This window comes from Equus przewalskii, chromosome 26, assembly GCF_037783145.1.
Source record: "Equus przewalskii isolate Varuska chromosome 26, EquPr2, whole genome shotgun sequence".
Lineage (NCBI taxonomy): Eukaryota > Metazoa > Chordata > Mammalia > Perissodactyla > Equidae > Equus > Equus przewalskii.
Window position 1 is genome coordinate 31,167,557 of NC_091856.1, and position 21,152 is coordinate 31,188,708.

General features: G+C 58.2%; 3 protein-coding genes across 14 annotated transcripts in view; all 3 read right to left on the bottom strand.

Moving 5' to 3' along the window:
• Positions 1–1,667: 1,667 nt before the first annotated feature.
• LOC103546146 (phosphatidylinositol 4-phosphate 5-kinase-like protein 1) lies at positions 1,668–9,963 on the bottom strand. Of its 7 annotated transcripts, XR_011533547.1 has the most exons (11): positions 9,872–9,963; positions 8,817–9,020; positions 7,558–7,608; positions 7,196–7,353; positions 6,848–6,972; positions 6,335–6,369; positions 6,190–6,245; positions 5,319–5,431; positions 4,860–5,013; positions 2,208–2,445; positions 1,668–1,855 (listed from the first exon to the last, which is right to left on the bottom strand). XR_011533547.1 is itself a non-coding variant. In XM_070596200.1 (10 exons), exons 1-10 carry the CDS (start codon positions 9,899–9,901, stop codon positions 2,701–2,703), a joined length of 1,194 nt encoding a protein of 397 aa, XP_070452301.1. In that variant the 5' UTR covers positions 9,902–9,963; the 3' UTR covers positions 2,532–2,700. The 7 variants fall into 7 exon arrangements, 2 of the variants coding, with proteins under 2 accessions (XP_070452301.1, XP_070452302.1); XR_011533544.1 differs by lacking the exon at positions 4,860–5,013 and having other exon boundaries at positions 2,208–2,968; positions 7,196–7,350; XR_011533543.1 differs by lacking the exon at positions 4,860–5,013 and having other exon boundaries at positions 2,208–2,968.
• A 2,713-nt stretch (positions 9,964–12,676) lies between these two features.
• Positions 12,677–15,950, bottom strand: LOC139079694 (dolichol phosphate-mannose biosynthesis regulatory protein). The gene is made up of 4 exons (XM_070596207.1): positions 15,475–15,950; positions 15,083–15,172; positions 14,202–14,304; positions 12,677–13,392 (listed from the first exon to the last, which is right to left on the bottom strand). The coding sequence occupies exons 1-4, from the start codon at positions 15,475–15,477 to the stop codon at positions 13,334–13,336; spliced, it is 255 nt and encodes an 84-aa protein (XP_070452308.1). The 5' UTR covers positions 15,478–15,950; the 3' UTR covers positions 12,677–13,333.
• Positions 15,951–17,735: 1,785 nt separating this feature from the next.
• Positions 17,736–21,152, bottom strand: part of EEIG1 (estrogen-induced osteoclastogenesis regulator 1) — a 36,436-nt gene continuing 33,019 nt past the window's right edge. For all 6 annotated transcript variants that reach the window (XM_070596205.1, XM_008519957.2, XM_008519955.2 and 3 more), the window contains one exon: positions 17,736–20,514. In XM_070596205.1, the coding sequence (XP_070452306.1) occupies positions 20,469–20,514 (46 nt within the window). In that variant the 3' untranslated portion in view covers positions 17,736–20,468. The remainder of the gene's footprint in view (positions 20,515–21,152) is intronic.

Consider the following 21,152-nt stretch of genomic DNA (forward strand, 5'->3'; position numbering starts at 1 on the left):
ACAGGGGCGTGCCCCAATGTCCCGGGCTCCCGGAGCAGAGGAGGATCAAACATCCCCAGTGGAATTGAGACTGGGAAGGCCGGCAGCCTCAGATGTAGCTCCTCAGTTTGGTTTTGGAAAAAACCCACTCTTCTCACCTAGACCTTCAAGGCCCTGCACAGTCTGGACTCCTGCCTCCTTCTTAATCACTGTTTGCCCACCCTGGCCACCCTTCTGGCCCCCAATCACACTAAAGCTCATTCCTACCTCAGGACCTTTGCACTTGCAGTATCCTCTGCCCCTTGACTGGTCCATTCACATGGCTGGCTCCTGGTCATGCAACTCAAATGTCACCTCCTCAGAAAGTCCCCCTCCAACCATCGTGTCCAACGCTGCACCCCCATCCCTCGAGTCCCACCTTGACTTATCTTTTTCATGGAACTTGCCACACTCTGAAGCACCCCATGTATTAAGTGGTTTTCTCATTTGTGGTCCACCTGCCCACTGGACTTTAAGCTCCATGTGGGCAGTCCGGCCAGTCATGTTCTCGGGGCTTTCCCAGTGCCTGCACAGCGCCTGGCACACCCTACGGGCTAGGTAACGTCTGTGGAATGAGCAAGTTAGGAGAGCCAGGAGTCCTGGGCCCTGTGAGATCTTGGATGAGTCACTTCCCTCTCCAGCCTCAGGCCTGACCTCAGCCTACTGCCAGAGACCCAGAGGGGTGGGGCTGAGCCGTCCCCTTCTGTGAGCGCAGGACTCTGGGGCTCTGGCAGCCTTGTCGGATCCAGACTCCAGGGAAACCGAGGCCCAAAGGTCCTGCCGAGCTTCCTCCCCCCACCCTCCTCCACCTACTACCCTTTACTCAGCCTCCCGGTTTATCTGACCTCACAGCCTGGCACACAGGAGGTGTTGGAATGAGCAAAGGAAGGGCAGGGTCAGCTCAGAGCGCCACCGAGGGCAGCCTGGCAGGGCCCATTGTCTGGGGCCCCCTGGAGGAGGCGGTAGCCTCACCCTCCTGTGGGCCCCCAGGCTTAACGCACTCCATGTCTCAGCTTCCTGCTGAGCCCAAACAAGAAATTCTCCATGGCTTGTGCCAGCTCAGAGAGGCTGAGCAACCACCCAAGGTCACCCAGACGACTGGGGGTGAGGTCAACAGTCTATTTTCTAGGAACCCACCCTCCAGCCCTGCAGCATAAGCTATCCCTTTCCTCTCCCTTCCCCATCAGCCATTTTTCGTTTTCTCAAAGGCTGATGGGGTGGCAGTGTTTGGTGTAGCTGAGCAGCTTTCCCGAGGTCCAGAGTCCTCCAGTCCTGGGGGTCAGCTCTTGGCCCAGAAAGCCCCCCACCACGCTGTTCCCACCCACTCTGAACTCCAGCCGCAGGGAAATGTTTCTTTCTCTCAAATGCCAGGCTCTCCCTCACCCCGGACCTTTGCTATGCCCTCGGCCTGGAACCCTCCCAGGGCTGCACCTGACTCTTCTGGTCTCAGCTTAGAGGACACAGCCATCCAGTAATTAGGCGGGGGCCCCTTCCCTGAGCTCCAGGGCCCCACGCTCCTTCACGAGGCTTTGTCACACCCGGTTGCTTTTGTAAAGACCCCTCCCCTCTGGACTGTGAGTTCTGTGAAGGTGGACTCTGCATCTTGCTCCACCCCCAGGTCCCCATCACCCAGCAGAGGGCCTGTCACATAGCAGGTGCTCAATGAATATTTAATGCGTTAATGAGGTCCGTTTTCATCCTTTCACTTTTACAGATTAGACCACTGAGGCACAGACAGGTTTAGCACCTTGCCCAGGTCACACAGCCAGGCCCCAGAGGAAAGGACGGCTTGGGCATGGTCGGATTGGACGGGGGTCAGAGGCCCGGCTGGAGTTTCCTAGAGGAGGGAGAAGGAAGGATCAGGGGCTGTGGAGCCACTTTGCTCTGCTCTGTTCCCAGTGATGTCTGTGTGGCCAGCGCCCTTGGTCTGACCACCAACCCCTGCTGTCATTTCACAGATGAGAAAAGTGACTCCCAGAGGAGGGTAGAGCTTACTCAAGATCCATAGTGGACTCCAACATAGTGCCTCCCAGAGCTGCAGGCTCCCCCCAACACCCCACCTTCTCCCACCTGCATCCCTAGAGGGACAGGAGCCAGGGGGCCACCCCAGACGGAGGCCAGTGGGCCCTGCTTGAGCCAGGGGCAAGGGGTTGGGAAACCTGGGTTCTCAGGCTGGCCTTGCCACTTACCCGTGCATAAGCCCCTTAAAGTCTCTGGGCCTCAGTTTCCCCATCTGGATGGCTCCAGGGGGCTGGGCTGGAGCCTTCAGTCTCCCTGCTTCCCCAGAGCATGGGGACAGGCTGCGGGAGCTCGTGGGCAAGAATACAGGCTCCTGAGTCCAAAAGGCATAGTTGAGTCCTGGTTCCAGCTTTTATTGCTGAATGATCTTGCTCAGTCCCTTCACCCCCTGAGCCTCCATTTCATGGTCTGTAAAAAGAGAATAATAGCATTTTTTGAGGATAAAATGAGCTAATGTGGGGGAGTCCCTGGCACAGTGCCGGGCACAGCATCACCGTCAAATGAGGCTGTGTCGCCGTCGTATTAGTGAGCGGACACCGCCCTCTGGAGGCCAACGGGAGGAACAGCCGGCGAGGGGAGCCCAACCCGCTGCCCTGGCCAGGCTGGAACCGGCGTTCCGGGCGTGCGCCCATTGTCCAGATGGGGAGAGCGGCCCGGCGCCGGTCACTCGGTGTGCGCCTCCGCCCACTGGCAGAGGCGACGGGCGTAGCAAGCTGGGCTGACGGTGGAAAAGGTCCGGCCCGGGTAGCGCAGCGTCTTCCATAGGTGCTCCAGCCGCTTGCGGAGCCCGTAGACCGTGACGAGGTCCACGAGGCCCAGGAAATAGCGTTGCTCCGGCCCATCCACGATGTGCAGGGCGTTGGGGGCGTCGGGTAGCAGCCGACGGTTCTGGGCTCCCGACTCCTCCGGGCTCTGGATCCCTCGCACAGACCTGGGCACCGACAGGAGGGTGAGGCTGCCGCCTCCTCCAGGGGGCCCCAGCCAATGGACCCTGCGAGGCTGCCCCTCGGCGGTGCTCTACGCTGACCCTGCCCTTCCTTTGCTCATTCCCACACCGCCTGTGTGCCAGGCTGTGAAGTCAGATAAGCTGGGAGGCTGAGTAAAAGGTGGTTGATGCTCAGGGGCTGCACTAGCCGCATGTGGCCATTGAGCACTTAAATGTTGCCAGTCCCAATTGAGATGCAGGGAAGTGTAAAATACATACTGAATGTCATTGTCCAAGACAGAATGAGACAAAGAATGTAAAATATCTCATAGATGTTTATATTGATTAGATGATGACATGATAAAATTTTGGATGTATTGAGTAAATAAAATATATTATGGAAATTCTCTTACCTATTTCTCTTTACTTTTTTAAACATGCTACTAGAAAATGTAAAACTGCACGTGTGCCTCCGATTGCTTTTTTTTTTTTTTTTGAGGAAGATTAGCCCTGAGCTAACATCTGCTGCCAATCCTCCTCTTTTTGCTGAGGAAGACTGTCCCTGAGCTAACATCCGTGTCCATCTTCCTCTACTTTATATGTGGGACACCTGCCATAGCATGGCTTGACAAGCGGTGCATAGGTGTGCACCTGGGATCCGGCAAACCCCAGCCGCGGAAGCAGAACGTGTGGACTCAACCACCGCACCAGCAGGCCGGCCCTCTCGTTGCATCTTTATTGGGTAGCGCTGGTCTAGAGCAGTGGGTCACACACTGGTATTTGGGTATTTCCCAAGCTTCTATTCGGAGTCATCCAATCCTGGACGTTTCAGGGGGCAGAGCTGAAACCTTGTGAAAAAAGTCCAATTCCACTTTGCAGATGCTGTGTTTTGTTGCCTCAAAATGTATTCCAAATCAGAAGATGCCTTTGGCTGGGCCCCCAGTCCCAGCCAGAAGCAAGTGCAATTCCCTAACACTGTCCTCCTGGGGGTGGGAGGGAGGTGGGGGGTTGGAGGGTGGGGTGGCTAAAGGGGTTTATTCCTGCCTTACCCAAGGAAGTAAGTCAATGAGAGACAAGCCCCTCCCAGGCACCAACCAATCAGAACCCAGTGGTGTGGGAGCCTGAGCAAGGCGCTGGTACTCTGTGGTGTCAGGGTTAACATGGATGAGGAAGAGGTGGGAGGGAGTGTGTTCTGAATGGGGGCTTGGAACTGGGTGAGGGCGGGGCTGAGACAGTGGCTATTGACCGGCCAGCATGGCAATATTTCAATAAGATAACCATTACATGCAAACTCGGGCTTACAGGCTGAATGACAGCCATGATCTAGGCGCCTGCTGGGGACAGAGGGTAAGGGAGAAGCTGACCTAGCTTGGATGGGCAGACTTGCGGGGTTCTCTGCCCCATGGCAGGCATTCCACCATCTGGTCAGGACGTGCCCAGCCCAGCCATGGGTTGTGTGGGGAGCCATTACCCTGGATTCTGCCCAAGCCACACCCATCCCAACATGATGATGGGCACAGTGGGGATGACCTCAGCATCCTAGGAGTGGAATGGCAGAGTTAAGGGGCAAGGGCTCTTTCTGAGGCAAAAATTAAATAGGTCTGAAACCTCCAATGGCTCCACATCCCCTTCTAGAAAATGAGCAGATTTTTCAAATCGTCATTGAAGCCCTTATCCAGCCGGATCTCACCTGTCTTTTCCCCTGAGCTGTGGTCCACCTGTGCCCGCTACCCCTGCCAGCCAGGCTTCACCAGCCCCCGACACATACACACACACACACACACACACACATACAAACACGCACTTTCCAGTCTCCCAGCCTTTGCCTGCGCTGTCCCCCCACCTCACCATCTGTGTTTTCCATGCTCTCATCACCTCATTCCTGTCGGGGGCCCACCTGACTGTGCGGAAGATGAGGCTACTGCCCAGGCCCTTCTCATCCTCGTGGAGCCGCTGGAAGGCCATCAGGAGGCTGTAATCCAGCACGTTGAGCTCCCGGAGGAAGGCAGTGTCCAGTTCCATCTGGCGGAGGAACCAGCTCCGCTGGGGCCCTGCCGGAGCATCAGTGCCCCCACTTGAGTTCTCATCATGTGCCGGGCAAGGTGCTGAGGGCTCCATATGCATCTGCCCCAGGAGGGCAGGTGCCATTACTGTCCCATTTCACAGATGAGGAAACTCAGCTGTAAGGAGCCTTGGTCACCCAGCTAGTAAGTCGTGGGGGTAGGAATTGAACGCTGCTCTGCTTGACTCCAGAACCTGGGCTCTTAATGACTCAGGCACGGGGTAGTGCAGGGGACTCCCTTCTAACTTCACCTTGAATGGAGGAAGAGCAGGCAGTGACCGCCCCGTGGCTCACCTAGGTTGATAGTCTTGCCCTCAAAGTTGAGATCTTTCAGCACCAGGACTATGGGGCTGCCCTCCGGGGCCGGGTCCACCCAGCGGCTCACCTCGCAGCCCTTGATGTCATACCTAAGAGGCAGGGAGTGGAGGACGGCAGAATTCAGCTCTGCACAGACTTGAGACACACAGGGAGCCTCACAAGGTAATCCTAAGAAACAAGAGCTTCCACGGGGTGACTGTTCATATCCTCAGCACGGCCCCATTGCATTGCTGTCCCAGGTCAGAGATGAAGAAAAAGGCACGGAGAGTTCCTTTGACTCGCCCAAGATCACACAGTACGTAAACGGCAGAGTAGGGATTTGAACTCAGGCCCGGAAGCCGGCCCAGGCTTTCCCCCTGCCTGTGCCTGCGTCTAGGCCCAGTCATCCCTGGGGGTGTCCCAGACACAGGGGTCCAACCCTAGAGGGCAGCACCAAGACGGCTGGAAGGAAGGCCCTGGCCCTGGAGCACTAGTGGGGAGCTTGCCGGCAGAGTCAGGGCAATGTGCAGTCAGAGGCTGGGTTCGAATTCCTACTCCTCACACAGCAGCGTGTGGTCCTCCCCCGCCTCCGTTTCTCATCTAAAAAATGCGGATGATGATAAAACTATCCCTCAGAGTTGTTCTGGGAATAAAGAAGCTAATGAATGCAAATGGCTCAACACAGAGCCCAATGCATACTGAGCTCTCAGAGATGCTGGTCGGGGGTACCACGGTCTCCGACCCATCGGGGGATCTTGGGAACGTCCCTTCTCCTCCCCGGGCCTCGGTTTCGCCGGCCATCTAGGGAGCGTGGGGGCTTCAGGGGGCACATTCCGGGTGGGGCCGGGGCCCTGCGAGGCCGACTCACCTCTCGGAGATGCGGCCGGCGGGAAAGAAGACGCTCTGCATGATGATGAAGTATTTCTGGGGATGGGGGTAGGGAGTGAGGGAGGCAGGATCTCACCCTCCAGCCGTCCCCTCCGGCCCGGCCCCCTCGCCTCCGCCTTACCCACCTTCTTTCCCTGGGCCACCCGGAGACTGTGCACTCCTGGAAGGCGAGAGGGTGCCAGGTGAGGGACCCCAAACTCGGCAACCCCGGGCCCATCCTACCCTAGTCCGGGCTCCAGGCCACGTCTCCTTCTCGAGACACGCCCCTCCAGGCTGCGCCCCCAGACCCCTTCCCCAGTTTGGGTGGTTGTCCCCCCTGCACTCGCCTACAGACTTAGTGCCAGATATGCGGGTCCTGAGATAAGGCCCCGCCCACACACCCTCCAGACAGGACTGTCCAATGCCCTCCTCCCCAGATCTTGGCCCCGCCCCCCGGCCCCCGCTCTCCCCGCTACATCGCGGCCTAGGACCCGCCCCCCACTGCAAGCTGCTCGCCGCCGGACTCGCCTCCTGGCCGCTCCCCGCCACCCGGCCTGGGCTGAGCGCCCGTCCTGGGAGTCGCCCCACTCCCTGGCCCCCTGCGCTCCTCGCTCCCTTCCTCCCACCGCCCCGCAGTCCCGGGTCCCGGCCGGCCGTACCCAGCAGCCGCGCGAGCAGAGAGTGCGGGTGCCGCTGCAGGTGCTGCACGTAGCGGGGCAGGTGGGCGAGCAGCACCTGCACCTCCCGGCGCCGCTGGGTCTTCAGGAAGAAGCGCTGGTCGTGGCTGGGGGCGGGAGGGAGAGGTCACCGACCAGGCCGGGCTGGAGCGGCCGCCCCACCGCCCCTCTCGCCTCCCGTCCTCCCCCTCCGTCTCACCTCCTCCATCTGACCTCTATCTGGCCCTGACCCTCCCTCACCCGGCGGTTCCGTTTCTCGCCCCAAGCGCCCCCCACCAGCCCGGAACACCACTCCCACCCCTTCCCCGCCCGCCCCTGCGGCCAGCTCACGACAGGAAGAAGCTGGCCTTGCTCTTGGAGGTGCTGAGGAACTGCAGGTAGGGGCCGCCGGGGCCCAGCGCAGCCTGGTAGTCCTCGTCCGCCAGGCCTAGGGAACGCCGCAGCCGGGCGAAGGCCGGGCCAGCCAGGGTGCCCAGCTCGAAGCCCTGCTGGGGAGGAAGAGCCGCCCCAAGAGCGTCCACAGGGGCCCACGTGTGTGCACTTGGCCCTAGTGCCAGGGGGTCAGGGTAACCACACCCTTCCTGCAAGGCTCTGAGGCAAGCCATCGCTCCCACTGCCTGAGGGGGAAACTGAGGAAAGAGAGCTAAGACGGGTACACACCCCCTTCCATGCAGCAGTCGGGGGCTTCCTACCTCGTGAACCTGGGTCAGGACCTGGGAGAAATCCTCCTCAGTGGGCGGCCCCTACAGGGAGGGGCAGAGGGGCTCAGGGCAGGTCTCCACCCCCACTGCCAGCCCCAGCAGCTCCAAGCATCCTGCACTTGGCCTCGCCCCCTTCCCCCACTTGGACTCCTCCAGCAAACAGAGACCACTCTGGGTGGGCCTGGGTTGGGCCGATGGGTCGCAGGCCCTCCCAAAGCTGGAAAGAGGATGAGAATGAGTGTGGCAGATCCTGGGTGTGTCTCATCCACTGCTGGGTCCCAAGGACCGGGCTCTCAGTTCAAGCCCGGCACACGAGCTCAGACACATGTTGGCCAAGTGAAGCCGGATGCCATCCCAGTAACAGAGGATGGCCTTGAAGCCAGGGGATCTGCCTGACTCGGCCTGGGAGGAGCAGGATGAGAGAAAGCTTCCTGGAGGAGGTGACTTCTAAGCTGAAATCTGAAGGATAGTGGAGGGGAAGAGCCGGGTGCTCATCACAGTGGGAACAGCATTGGTGGCCACCAGGAAGGGAAGGAGGGCCCAAGTGGCTGAAGCAAGTAAGGGAGGGATGGAGTGTGAACGAGGCTGGACACTTGGCCCTTGGGCTTGAACCAACAGGATCCTGAGGCCATGCTGAGTGTTGGGGAGCCCTGGAAGGTTCTCAGCAGGTGATGAGATTTAGAGGACTCTTACACTCTCCCTGGACCTCCAGGTCCCTGTGCCAGGACTGGCCTGTGGGATGTGGTCACACTGTGCACACGTGTGCACACACACAAACACACATGCTCACCCACCCATCCAGCTGCTGAGCTTGCAGCTGGGTGACCCTTTCTGCTGAGCCAGCCTGGCCCCAGCCTGAGCTCCAGGGAGGATGGGCCAGGCTGATGGAGTGGGGGTGGGGTCCCTTCTCAGCCATACACCTGGCAGAGCTGGGAGGGCCTCAGAGACCAAGGAGTACAATCCCTCCCACCCATTATACAGATGGGGACACTGAGGCCCAAGAGAGGCAGATGCCCATCTAGAGTCACACTGCAACTCTCTGGGTCAGGGGGCTCCTCACACGCCCACTGCACCCTGGACTTTCTGGCTTCCTGGCCCCAGCCCCTACCCCAGAATGTCCCTCCCTCCCTGCACCACGCCCCTACCTTCCTCCCCCTCTAGCCCTCTCCAGTCCCCAGCCCTGCAGTATTAGCGGGACAGGCCATCAGTCTGGTCTTGCTGTCAGTGCACGGGACAGGTTGGCCACTCACTGTGGGCGGGTGGTCCATGGAGACCTGCGTGGCAGCCCACAGCCCTGCCTGCATCATACACGTCATCTGGTGCAGCTCATGCCCCGGGTCAATCTCAAACAGGCCTAGACGTGACTGCTTGTCCCGTAGACGCCAGAGGAGGCCACGGGAGCTGGAACCCGCAGCAGCTGCTCTGGATCCAGCCTCTGGGGAGGAGGCCAGGACCTGGTGGCAGGAGGCATGAGAGGCAATGAGCATCCCAGAGGGGAAAGACCCGGATTTGAGTCCCACCTCCACAACTGGTGAGCCTTCCTTTCATCTCTCTCTGCCTCAGTTTCCTCAGTTGTAAAATATGGAGAATGCTAGCACCCACTTCTCTGTGTCTCCTGAGGAGCAGCCACACAGTGCCTGGCATGCAGTCAGCGCCCGAAATAGAGTGATACTTATTATTATCAGTAGGCAGAACGTGGGTTCTGCAGCCACACCTGGCCCAAGACTGACTGTCTCTCACCAGCTGTGTGACCTTAGGTAAGTAAGTCACCTAACCTTTCTGTGCCCCATCTTCTTGTCTGTAAAATGAGAACTATAAGAATTCCTTCATGGCAGGTATTAACTGTTGTTACTGCTGAGTGTGAGCTCCATGCACAGGAACCCTTTAGTAGGAGCCCTGATGCCGGTGACTCAGTCATCTATTCCACTTGTCTATGCTGAATTCCTCTAGCCCAGCGTGGAGGGTCAGCACGAGGCTGAGCTCAGGGCAGCTGACCCATTAGAGTGGGAGCCCCCCATCTGCCAGCAATGGCTGAGAGCTTGACCTCCTAACAGCCTTATGAAGGAGGAGCTTTTATTATCATCTCCATTTTGCCGAGGAGGCAACTGAGGAAGCTCTCAGAGGATACCCGCCAGACTCCTCCCATCCTACCTGCGGCCCCATGTGGGGCGTGTCCTGGTCCCGCCTAGTGCAGGACCCCTCCTGGGCTTGGATGGGGGTGTGTCCGTGCGGCACTGGGAGGGGAGGCCCAGCTCCTGTCCCCCAACCCTTCCCTCTCCCGTCTTCTCTCGGATCCCGCACCTACCTCGCGGGGTCCCGGGCTCGGCGCGGCCATCGCCCGCGTAGCAGCTTCCCGGCCTCTGGCCGTGTCCCCCGCCGCCCCGCCGCCCCGCAGCAGGAGCCAGGCCCCGCCCCTGCCTCTGGACCGACCAATCGCTCGGTGCCTGCCACGGCTGCACCCAATCCGCGCCGGGGGCGCCGGCATCGCCTGCGGATCCCGCCCCTAAGCCTGCAGCATCCTTTGGACCGCGGTCCAGGGCGGGGCGGGGCCGCTGCGCTTTGATTAGGGTCCCCAGGGGTGGGGGACTCGGGTCTCGGGGTCGCTTGAGGAGGCGGGGAACTTAAATCCAGTACCGCCCACTCACTCTGGCGTGAAATTCCCATCCACTGTCTTTCAGGTGAGGAAAGTAAGGTCCAGAGAGAGAAGTGACTATCTCCAGGTCACACAGGAAGTCAAGGGCATGTATCATTCAACACATGTTTTGAACACTCAGTATGGGCCGGGAGCAGTGCTGGGCCCCAGGGATGTAGTGGTGAGGGAGAGGGAGGAACACGGCTGCCCAGCGTGAGCTTTTAAAAGCATGAATCGGATGATGTCACCGTCATGCTTAAAACCTCCAGTGCCTTCTCGCGGCACTGGAACAAAATCCATCCCGCTCGCCATGGCCCCCAAGCCCATCTTCCCACTCTCCAGCCCCATCTCAAACTACTCTCCTCACTACGCCCACCCGACCACCACAAGGGCGCCCTGCTGCTCCTTAGCCACTAAACTCTTTCACACCTCGGGCTTTTGCAGGTGCTGTTCCCTCTGGTTGAAATCCTTTTCCCCAGGCTTTCATTTGCCTTATTCCATCTTATCGCCTCACCCGTCTAAGCATCCCTCCCCTCATTCTTGATCACATCGTCTTGCTTTATTTTTGTCATCACTCTTAACAATGAGACTGTCTTGTTCACTTGTTTGTTTCTTCCATCTCTCCCCTAGAAAAGGAGTGCCAGGATAGGAACCACGCCAGGCTGGTTTCCTGACTCAGTGCCTGGCACAAACCAATGTTCTATAAGTATATGCTGAACTGATTTAGGATGTGCAAAGGGTTTTGGTGAGTTCCAGGAAAAGAAAGACCAGCGTGGCTGGAGAGAGAAGGAGACAGTGAGCGAGTGAGCATGCAGGTTCCTGTAGGCCATGGTCGAGAGAGGGTGGAAACCCGGAGGGGCATTTTATGTGTGTGAGAAAGATGCTCACGTGTTTTCAAAAGGCACTGGTTGTCGTGCATTGTCAGATTGGAGGGGGCCAGAGTGGGCAGGGGGAGGGCAGTGAGGAAGCTTTGCTAACTCAGGGCGGAGGATGGTGGCTTTGCGTCAGGAACGTGACTACTGGGGGGAGGGGCAGTGAGAAAACGGGAGAATTGACAGGATTCGGAATTTCGGGGATGGGGCTAGGAGAGGAAAGCCAGGGTCAGCGATGTGTGTCAGGCTGGGGTCAGGGACACAGGACGATGCCAGTCATGAGAGGGGGCAGGGCATGAGGGCCAGACTTGGGTGAAGTCTGAGAATTCAGCTCATGAAAGGATGAATTTGAGATGTCATTACAGCACCCAATGAGGACATCAGGTGGGCGACTGGTGCATGTGCAATGCATCGGAGCACAGGAAAGGGCTGGGCTGGAGGTGAGCCTGGGTAGGGATGAAGTTACCTAGGAAGAGTATGAGGTGAGGCAGCCTGTGACCTGAGGGCCTACCTTCTCATGGCAGAACAGAGGAGCTGGAGTGGGAGAGACATGAAGGAGGAGAACGGGTCACCACAGACACCCAGAGAGCATGTGGGAAGGTGCATCCGGGGGAAGGTCACAGGCCAAATGTGGCAGAGGGGTCAAGGACACGTGCACCGGTGGTCTCAGTGGGTGCAGACTTCCTGGAGAGATGCTGAGCACAGCGGAGGTGAGAAGTGCAGGCAGCAGGTGTGGACGCCCTCCTTGGAAGTCCAGCTGTGAAGGGGACAGGGAGGGACTTGGGCAGAATTACTGGGCTGATGGACGGTCCTTTATGTGGGAGCCTGGAGCATACTGGGAGAAGCAGCGGCTGTTCCCATGAGAGGGGCATCATCAGTGACATGAGGTGCCTGCTATAGCAGGGGAAGGACAGGACCCAGAGCCCAGGTGGGCAGCTCTGCGGGGTCTGGAGGACACGGAGAGGGTGGGGCAGCGAGGGCAGGGCAGGTGTACCTGCAGTTGGCCTCTGTTCTCTGACGGAGACCCCTCTGCTAACTGGAGGCAGAGTGACCATCAAGCTGTGGCGGATGGAGGTGTACACTGGGCACTGTGAATGGGAGACCTGGCTGCCCAGAAGGGCATAGTGGGATTGCTGGGGGCTGGGGCCTGTGCCAGATCAGTAAACCCGAACACAGTGGAACCAGCCCTGCGCTGGCTCAGTGAGCAGCCCTCACTGCTCAGAGCCACGCCAAAGTGGGCTGCTGGGGACAAGAGATGGACAAGAGGTTTGCACTTTGGGGGCTGGCCTTTAGGTGTGTAAAATACTAGTGCCTGCTGGCTGGGCTGGCACGGGGGAGGCAGGGGGAGGCTAATGTGATGTCTGGCAGATCACCACGCCTCTACCCACTCCCCAGCCGTGAGCTGCACTGGGCCAGAACCATATCTGTCCTGGGCCCTGTTTTATCACGGGTCAAGCATAGGAATGATCCACGAGGCACCTCAGGCACCCTCACTCACTGCACGAACCAGGGTCTCCCAACCTGAGACCAATGCAGGGGCTGGCTCCCAGACCAGCTCCAGCCCCCGAGCGGCCCGGCTCCCCTGGTCAGGGATGACACAGAGACGAACACACCATCAATGTTTATTGTTCAGGCCTCCCCAGTAGGCCAGCACTGGGGCTAGGGGGCTGGCCTCCATGAGGAGCAGTTGGTTTGGGGGCCCGGTGTGGCCACCCTAATGCGCCCTGAGGCCTGGGGGTGGTCCTGGGGCCTGTCAGTCCTCCTCCTAGGCTCTCCAGGTCCAGAAGTCCTTGTGGGGTCTGGGGCTTGTTAGACCGGGAAAGCTGCCTTCGGGGAGGAGCAGGACATGTGGAGAGAGGTCAGCAGAACATGTGGGGATAGGTCACGTGCTGCCTCAGAACCTGCTAAGTCCAACATCAGCATGTGACAGGAGGGAAACTGAGGCAAGAGGGGAGAACCCAGAGGAAAAAGTGACAGGGAGTCTGAAGGCGGGGTGGGAAGGACCAGCATCTTTCAGGCCCTGAGCCGGAGTGGGTGAGAGGGAGACTTCCATGTACTCGTCCCTCCTGGCTTCTGGCAGTGTGAGCAGGGGCTCTGGTGAGTCGGGGTGAGTCCTGAACAGCTCCAGCACACAGGGCTGTGTGCAGGGCAGCCAGGCTTGAGGGGGCTGCAGTACCTGGACCGGTCCTGCGGGGCCCCACCTTTGGGCCCTGCCCTGGAGGGGAGGCAGAGAGGGGGCTGCAGCCTCATCCCCGCTGGGCCTTCACTGAGTCTTTTTGGTCACCTTCTGGTTCTTCAGCAGCACATAAATGATGAACACTCCTGGAATAAACAGACCAGAAAGGCCAGGTCAGATTCGGGCTCGAGGCTGCCGGGAGGCTTGAGCAGGGCACAGCATGGTGGAGTGACCCACACGCAGGGCCAAGCACCTACCCAACCACCCTCCAGGCCACCTGGTCATCTCCCTGGTCATTCATCAAGCCACACATCCACCTACATTCATTCAATAAACACCTACTGAGTGCCTACCGCAGGCAATTTGCTGTATTTGGTGTTTCAGATTCTATGGGGAACAAGATCCACCCAACTACCCATCTACTCATCCACTACCTGTTCACCTCCCTACCTGCCCACCCAACACCCATCACCCCCCCACCCACCCCTCATCTAGTTATCGGATTGTTGACTCAGCACATACTTTCTTGAGCCACTCAGTGCCAGGAACCTCAGGCCAGGCCTGTGCTGGGAGCTGAGGACACGGTAATGATGAAGCCACAGTCCCCGCCCCGGGGAAGCCCACCCACTAAACCACGGGAGACAGAGAGGTGCAGGAATCATGAGCCAGGGTGACAAGGGGGTGAGAGGTGATTGAGGTGTGAGCAGTGAGGATGGCAGTGGTAGAGGGAGCAGGAAGAAAGGAGACATCCCGTTTGAGTCCAGTGAGCCTGAGGCATGGGAGACTGATTTGCAGCCCTGAGGGGGAACAAGAACACCCCAGGGGGTGAGTTGGGGACAAGGAGCCTCAAGCAGATGTACAGCAAGTGCCAAAGTGTGGCAGCACATTCAGGGGTGGGAGAGGGTCATGGGGACCCCCAGACACTCTGCCCAGGGTTAGGGGGGTGATGACTTACCCACAAACAGGAGCAGCAGGAGGCCGGCGGCCAGTGGGATGGCAACAGCATAGGCTCGGGGCAGGAAATACTTGTGGATAACATGCTGGCTGTCGATGAATGGCTGCCACCGAGGGCAGAGCTCTGATGAGCATCCTCGCCTTGCCAAGCCCCCCAGCCCAAACATCCCACCTCCTCCATCTCAGGGGCTGACCCCATTCAAAGCACGGGACAGCATTTGCTTTTCTTTAAGATGACGGCATTTTGGGTGCCCTGGTTTGCTTCCTTCCTTCATTTATTTAATAGTTGTTACTGAGCACTTGTCTGGTGCCCACCCTAAGTTGGTGCAGGGGACCTGGCAGTGAACAGAAGGCAAAGGACTTGCCCTAAGGCCCTTACAGCGTCGCAGGGGCAAAGGGTACCTGAGGAATCCTTGAGTGATTCCCAATCTGGGCTCCAAGGTTTTCTTTACTAATATTTTCTCCAAAGGATACCAAGTTCTGCAGGATTCTGCCTTCTGAGAACACTGCACTTCTTAAGCAGTAATCAACAAGTTTCCCCACAAGAAAAAAAGGCTACAGGCTCTCAACAAACTCCATTAGCACTCGTCATGCCCAGAAGCCAGCGGGATAACCAGAAGGACTAGAACTCCCATCAAAGGCAAAGCAAATCAGGAACAGGGCTTACAGTGTAGCGGTTAACGATGCCACCTTGGGCCCGACCCTCCTCCCTGAGCCTCAGCCTGATTTATAAAACGGGGACGCCACTAGCGTCTTCCCCATAGCGCTGGTCTGGAGCTTTCACGAGATATGCAGGCACTAGCACAGTTAAATGATGCCAGGAGTCGGCTTCAAGATCCAGGGTTGGGAGAAGCTGAGAGAGGGCGGGGCAAGCACACGTACCAAGAGAATCACCCAGGCGGTGTAGTAGGTGAAGATGATCAGGCTAACGGCGACGAGCCCGAGTCCCACCACCTGGTCTGTCCCCGTGGCCTGGAGAAAAGGGAGGGCTCAACTGACGAAGTGACTCTCCATCCAGGGGCACTAACAGAGGCGGGTGTCGCAGCCTGATTACGCTCTAAGCTTCCCGTTCACTCAACTGACGTGTCTGACGCGACTGACTAGGATCAGTTTCTCCGCTGGGAGAGAGAGTGCCGCCCCTCGGCGTTCTCATCCGTACGACGGACCGACGGGGGAACAATTCCGGTTCCGACTGCCTAAGCCCTGGCTCCTGAACAGACCCGGGACCCCACCCCTAAACGCCCCCGAACGCCAGCACTCGGCCCTAAGCTCACCATCTCACCCGCCCTCCAGCACCAGAGCGGCAAGCCACGTCCGGTTCTGGATCCGGGCCCTTCTGGCCTTGTGCCGCGGGGCACACTGGGAGTCGTAGTCCTTAGGCCGGCCCAGGACTACGTTACCCAAACAGGTAGGCACCGCCTTCGCCTTTGCATGTCGGGAAATGTAGTCTCCCAATGGAATTGTGGGACTTGATGTTTCCGAATCTCCGCAGGGAAGGGGACGGAGTTGGGAACCCAGACTGATTGGCACTCGTGGCTTCAGTCCTGTCTAACTCGCTCCAAAAAAACCCCACCGATCTTTAAATATTCCAGAGTCCAAAAGCCAGTGGCGGATGGAGGTGGGGGGTCGGAAGTCCCATTTGAAAATTGAGGCTCAGAGAGGGACCAGGACTTGCAGGAGATCACAACTCGAGTCAGTGGCGAAGCCGAAACCCTGATCCGGGGGTCCTACTTCCTCGTCCCGATGCCCTAATTTGTCTGTTGAGGGGACAGTGGAGAGAACGTTCCTGGGGTGGAAGGAGGAGGGGTGCCCAAGCCCGCAGGGATGGGGAGGATTTCGATTGGCTGTGAGACGGCGCCCTCTTACCATCGCCTGGCTTCCCTGGCGACCCTTCCGGGTGTCCCCTCTTCACTGCACGGATGAGGCCGGAGTGACCCTCCCTCCCCTCACCGGCTGCCTCTGGGGTCCTGGGTGACGCGGCAGCCCAGGCAACAGCCTAGACAGATCTTGGGACTGGCCGCTTGTTCAGGCCCCTCCCCAGGCTTGGAGGCCCTTTCCTCTGAGAGCAAAGGGAGCTTGGGCCTGATCTCCTTTCGCGTCTCCTCCAGCTCCGGCGTCTGGAACGGTCTTCCCACAGCTCGCGGGGCTGGCTGCTCCTCACCCATCAGGTCTCACTGGGATGCCACCCATCCCAGGGAAGTGACCTTCGCAGCTGGGCCAGGGTTCCCTCGTCAGTGCTCCACAGCCCCAAGCATGTCTCCCTAAGGACACTTGTCCCCGCACTTTCGTTAGCTGATTTACTTGCTGTTCTGGCCCACCTGACTGAGCTCCCTGAGGATAGGGTCTGTGGTCACTGCTGTGTCCCTCAGTGCCTAGAATGGGGCTTAGCACAAAGGAGCTTTCAATCACCCAACAAGCTTTAAGATTCTGTGATGTTTCTCGATCCTAGAATGCTAGAGTATAGCGTCCAGGGACTCCAGGCCTCCTGAGGGGTTGGGTGGAGGCTCAGCCTGCTCTCTCCACTTGGGGGGCAGGGGGAGGGGGGTCTGAACCTGGCATGGTTCGCTCTTGCTGGTAGCATCTGTCTCCTTGGGTCCTCTGAGTCCGTCTCTAACTATAGGGACTGCCCTCCTGAAGCTGACGGAAGCGACCATTTTTTCTCCCTACCATTTTGTATACTGATTTTTCACTTAGCATTACTGTGTTCCAAAGGAGCAACCCTTTTTGGCCTACAGGCCCATTCCTTCCCTGTTTCTCAGAACAGCCTTTGGCCTCAGCCGAGAGCCAACTTTTCCCTCCCCAGGTGTGCACGGAACAGACAGACAGACTGAGAAGCAGCCGCCAGGGTTCGCAGGGGCCAGGAGGAGCAGCAGCCCCGAGAAAGAGGTTGGGGTACCACAGTGCTGCAGCAGGGACTAGGCCTGCAAGTCTGGTCCTTTCTGGCCTGTCCAAAGCCACAGAGGCTTCCTGCCACTCCTGGGCTCCTTAAACGCCCCGGGTGACAGGCTTTCCCAGAGCTTGGCTAAGCTGCTGGCTCCTCTAACTTGAGTCCGGGGCAGGGAGCGAGGGGCCTAGGCCTGGAGAAATGCCGGCGGGGGGCTCTAAAGAGGCTGGGGAAACCCTCGGCACCTCCCAAAGCTCAGGCTGTACCCACACTTTCTCATTTGACCCACCACCCCGTTTGCAGCTGCGAAAACTGAGGCACAGTCAGCTGCCCTAAGGCATGCTCCTCGGAGGCCACCTGACTGCTGGGGAGGTCCGCAGAGCAGCAGTTAGGACTTGGGCTCTGACGTCAGAGTTGCCACTTACTACGCGTGAGACTGGCGAGAAACTGCCCTTCTGGGCCTCAGTTTCCTCCCAAGAAATCTGGAGTAATAAAGGTAGTAGTAACTGTGACTGCACCCAGGACGTGGAGAACCTGGCCACCTACATCTTCCCACCCCCAGAATTGTCAGTTTATCCATCTGGATTCCTTCTGCCGCAGTCCTTGACCCCGAAGTCAATTCAGTAAAACAAACAAAAAACCAACATGCCATAACAAACAAAAACTGCAACATTTAATTTCTTCCCCCAAACCAAGACACTGATACTAGGCTGATTTCCCCTTACAATGTTATTTTCTACAACAGAAGCAGACACAGATACACAAACACAGCCCACTGAATCGAGGGTAGGGTTGGTGGTGACAACATTCTGTTAGAAAGAAGGGGAATTTTAAAAAGAAAAACAAAGGACCTCCCCTCCCCCCCATCTCCCTACTCACCTCCCTAAAGAGAGGAAAACATGGACATTCTCCGTCCTGGCAGATCATGCCATGTGGTCAGTTTGTGGGGTGACCAGAAAAAAAAAACCTAAAAATATTGTAGACATTTTTTTTTTTTAAATCTTCTAATAAAAACGTTAAACTGTCTTTCAGGAAGATTCCAAACGGGCATTGCATAGACCAATTCCTTTCCAAAAATATCTCTAATATATTCTCTCTCTCTATATATATAGAATTTCAAGTCCAGGAGCTGTGGGTGCCTGGTGGGAATTCACTGAGCTTGAGGGGACCAGAGAGCCGAAGAAAGGGCTCCCACGTGGGGATGAGGCCAAGACTCCGGGACTCCGGCTCCAGCCAGCATTAATTGGGTTGTGGCCGAACTCTCAGTCCAGTTACCCTGGCCCAGGGCCTGGCATGGGAGAATGTAGCAGGCTCTGTTTCCTTCTGGGTGACTGTCAAGTTCAGACCTCGCCTAGGGTGGGGCTGGGGTTCCTGGTTTCGGGGAGTCTCCCCAACACCAAAGCCAGCTGTTTTATGCCTAATGCCCCAGAACTTCGAACGCACCCCAAAGGCACCTCCCCAGTGGACTGAGGTCATGCAGACACAAAGGGAAGGGCAGCGCTCTCCCATCTTCCAGGGATCACTTTATCTGCATACAGTGCAGCCAGCTCCCTTTCAAAGTGCCAGGTGTCTGTGGGGCAGGAAGGGACCCGACGAGCTGACCAGAGGCTTCTCCAGCCAGGGCAAATGCTCCAACCTGCCTCAGTGGGCACCTCTAACATTCATTTTCTAAGAGTCAGGTGATTAAAAACGATGACGACAACAAAAATCCTACAAATGCTCTGGTCCCAATGCCAGGAGGTTCCAAGACCAAGACTCCAACTGCAAGCTAACGCAGAAGGGCAAGGACCGCTCCCAGCCTGGGGAGGACAGCCCCACCCCACTGCACCCCTACCAGAGAGAGAACCAGGATACTGGCCCCCCATCCAGATCCCCAGCCCTGCTGGGACCCAGCCAGCAGGTAGGGCAGAGAACAGAACTACCTCCCCTCATCCGGGGAAGGAGAAAATATCAAACTGTGAACGCTAAAAAAAAAAAAAAAAAAAAAAGGAGTAAAAGAGAGAAGAGAAAAAAAGGAAAGAAAGCAAAGTATAGGGCAAAGTAAACACCAGCCTGCTGGGTTTATACAAAATGAATGAAACTTAAGAGCAGCGGGGGGAGGTCTGTCCAGGGACCGGCTGGCTGGCAGCCAGGACCCACCTTCAAGCCAGTAATGAGGACCAGGGGGGAAAGTGCCGAGAGCAGAGGCTTTAGCGAGGGGTGAGGGGCAGGACAGGAGGCAGGGCCAGACTGCTCCCCGCTGGGAACACCCCCCTAAAGGACCCGCCTCTCCCTTGCCCAGAGAGAGGGATGCTTTCAGAGAAGGGCTGGGGCTTTTCTGGCCAGGAAGCCAGCTCCAGGCCAGTCCAGTCACAGCTCACCTGCCTCTCCAGCATCGGCCCTGGCCTGGCCAGATGACCCTGAGGGGGAGAAAGGGGGCTTGGCTTGCTAAGCCCAGCCCAACCAGGCCCCTGACCTCCAAGGGCTTGGGAGGCACCTTCCCTGGCTTCCTATGGGAAACCAGCTGCTCAGGACCCAGCCCTGGGCAGAGGAGCACCCCCTTTCTCAGCATGGGTCAGGCTTGAGCTGGAGCTAACAGGTGGGAGGAGAGGCAATGCCCGGGTCCAGCCGGGTGGCTAGAGCTGGGCCGCTGGCTGCACAGCAGGCAGCGCCCAGGAATTCTTGGGAAGGGCTCAGAGGAAGGGCAGGCGGGGCCAGTGGGGCTGTGCTGGAGACGAGCATGTGCAAAGTGCAGGCTGCCAGGGCAGCAGGAGAACATTCGTTGGGGGAGAGGGTCTCAGTCTGGAGTGTAGGTGGGGTCTGAGGTCTTGACTCCCAGGAAGAGGCCGCCAGCGGGTCCCCCAGGACACAGGGAAGGGACGGCTGAAACACTAAGCAGTCAGAGGGCCACGGTGGCAGGATTCTGAGGGTGGACTGGCCCCCCAAGGACAGGGGGCAGTGGAGCAAGGCCCTGCCAGGGCATCGTTGAGCCAGTGCTCCTGGAGTGAGCTGGGACACAGGGCAAGAGGCCCCTTGGCCACAAGCATGTTCGCGTGCGTAGGAGCTGCTGCAGGTCCTTGCCAAGGGGCCAGGGCAGTCTCCCTCGGGCCAGTCCTGGCCATCTTTCTTGCCCACCTGCCTCATGGGCCCATGTGTCCTGCCCTCTAGTGGTTCAGAGGAGAATATTCACAGTGGTGCCCGGGCCCTGGCAGGCCAGGAGGCTCCCGGCATGGATGAGAGGACAGTGGAATGATGCTGTGGGGCAGGAATGGGGCTGGAGTGCATGGAGGAGGCACAGATGAGATGCAGTGCGGATGGCGATCCGACGGGGAAGGTCCCTCGTGGAATGACACGGGTCTGGCCGCCCACAAGGCAGGGCCCTTCTCCAGCCTGAACACCTGCTCCTCAATGGCTTTCAATCACGACCGGCTCGTACACCCCAGAGGAGACCCTGTGGGAGAGAGACAGGTCAGCTCGTTCTCTCTGATGCTCTTTGGGCTAGGCCATTCCTAGTACTTCACAAGCAGGCACTGTTAACTGGCTCCATTATGCAGAGGGAGAAACTGAGGCTCAGAGAAGTTGAGTCACTTGCCCAGGGTGACAGAGATGGTAAGCACCAGAGTCTGTGCGATCGCAGAGCTGGCCTAAGCCATTCCTGGGCATCAGCGGCTTACACACCGGGCTGTGCTGCACCCATCCTCACAGCAACCCTGGCAGGGAGGGACTGTGCCCCACCCCACTTGACAGATGAAGAAACTGAGACTCACAGGGATTATTGGGCTTGCTAAGAGGCAGATGGTTGGGGAGCCTGATCAGCTTTTCTCCCAGCTGAGGCCATGCCCACCCAGGGGTACATGGACATTTGGGGCTTGGCTTGCTGCTCTGCTATGCCCTTGATGTCAAATAGATTGGCTCTTCCCTGCCCCGAACCCCAGTCTCCTCATCTTCAGAGAGGGCTAGAGAAGGGTGTTCAGAAACCTCCAAAGAGATCCCCTCTTTTCTTCTTGCCCACCTGACACAGGGGCAGCCCAGGAAGCTGCACTGAGATGGTGGCTGCAATTTCGAGTCCTGGCCAGCAGGGGTCAGCAG

Coding starts and splice junctions, on each gene's coding strand:
- LOC103546146 (XM_070596200.1), bottom strand. CDS start 9,901: ATGGCCGCGCCGAGCCCGGGACCCCGCGAG. Junction 7,609..8,816: donor CCATGGACCACCCGCCCACA/GTGAGTGGCCAA, acceptor CCCTCCCTGTAG/GGGCCGCCCACTGAGGAGGA. Junction 5,432..6,189: donor GCCGGCCGCATCTCCGAGAG/GTGAGTCGGCCT, acceptor CCTGCCTCTTAG/GTATGACATCAAGGGCTGCG.
- LOC139079694 (XM_070596207.1), bottom strand. Junction 14,305..15,082: donor CCGCCTGGGTGATTCTCTTG/GTACGTGTGCTT, acceptor CCTCGGTGGCAG/CCATTCATCGACAGCCAGCA. Junction 13,393..14,201: donor CCTGCTGCTCCTGTTTGTGG/GTAAGTCATCAC, acceptor TGTTTATTCCAG/GAGTGTTCATCATTTATGTG.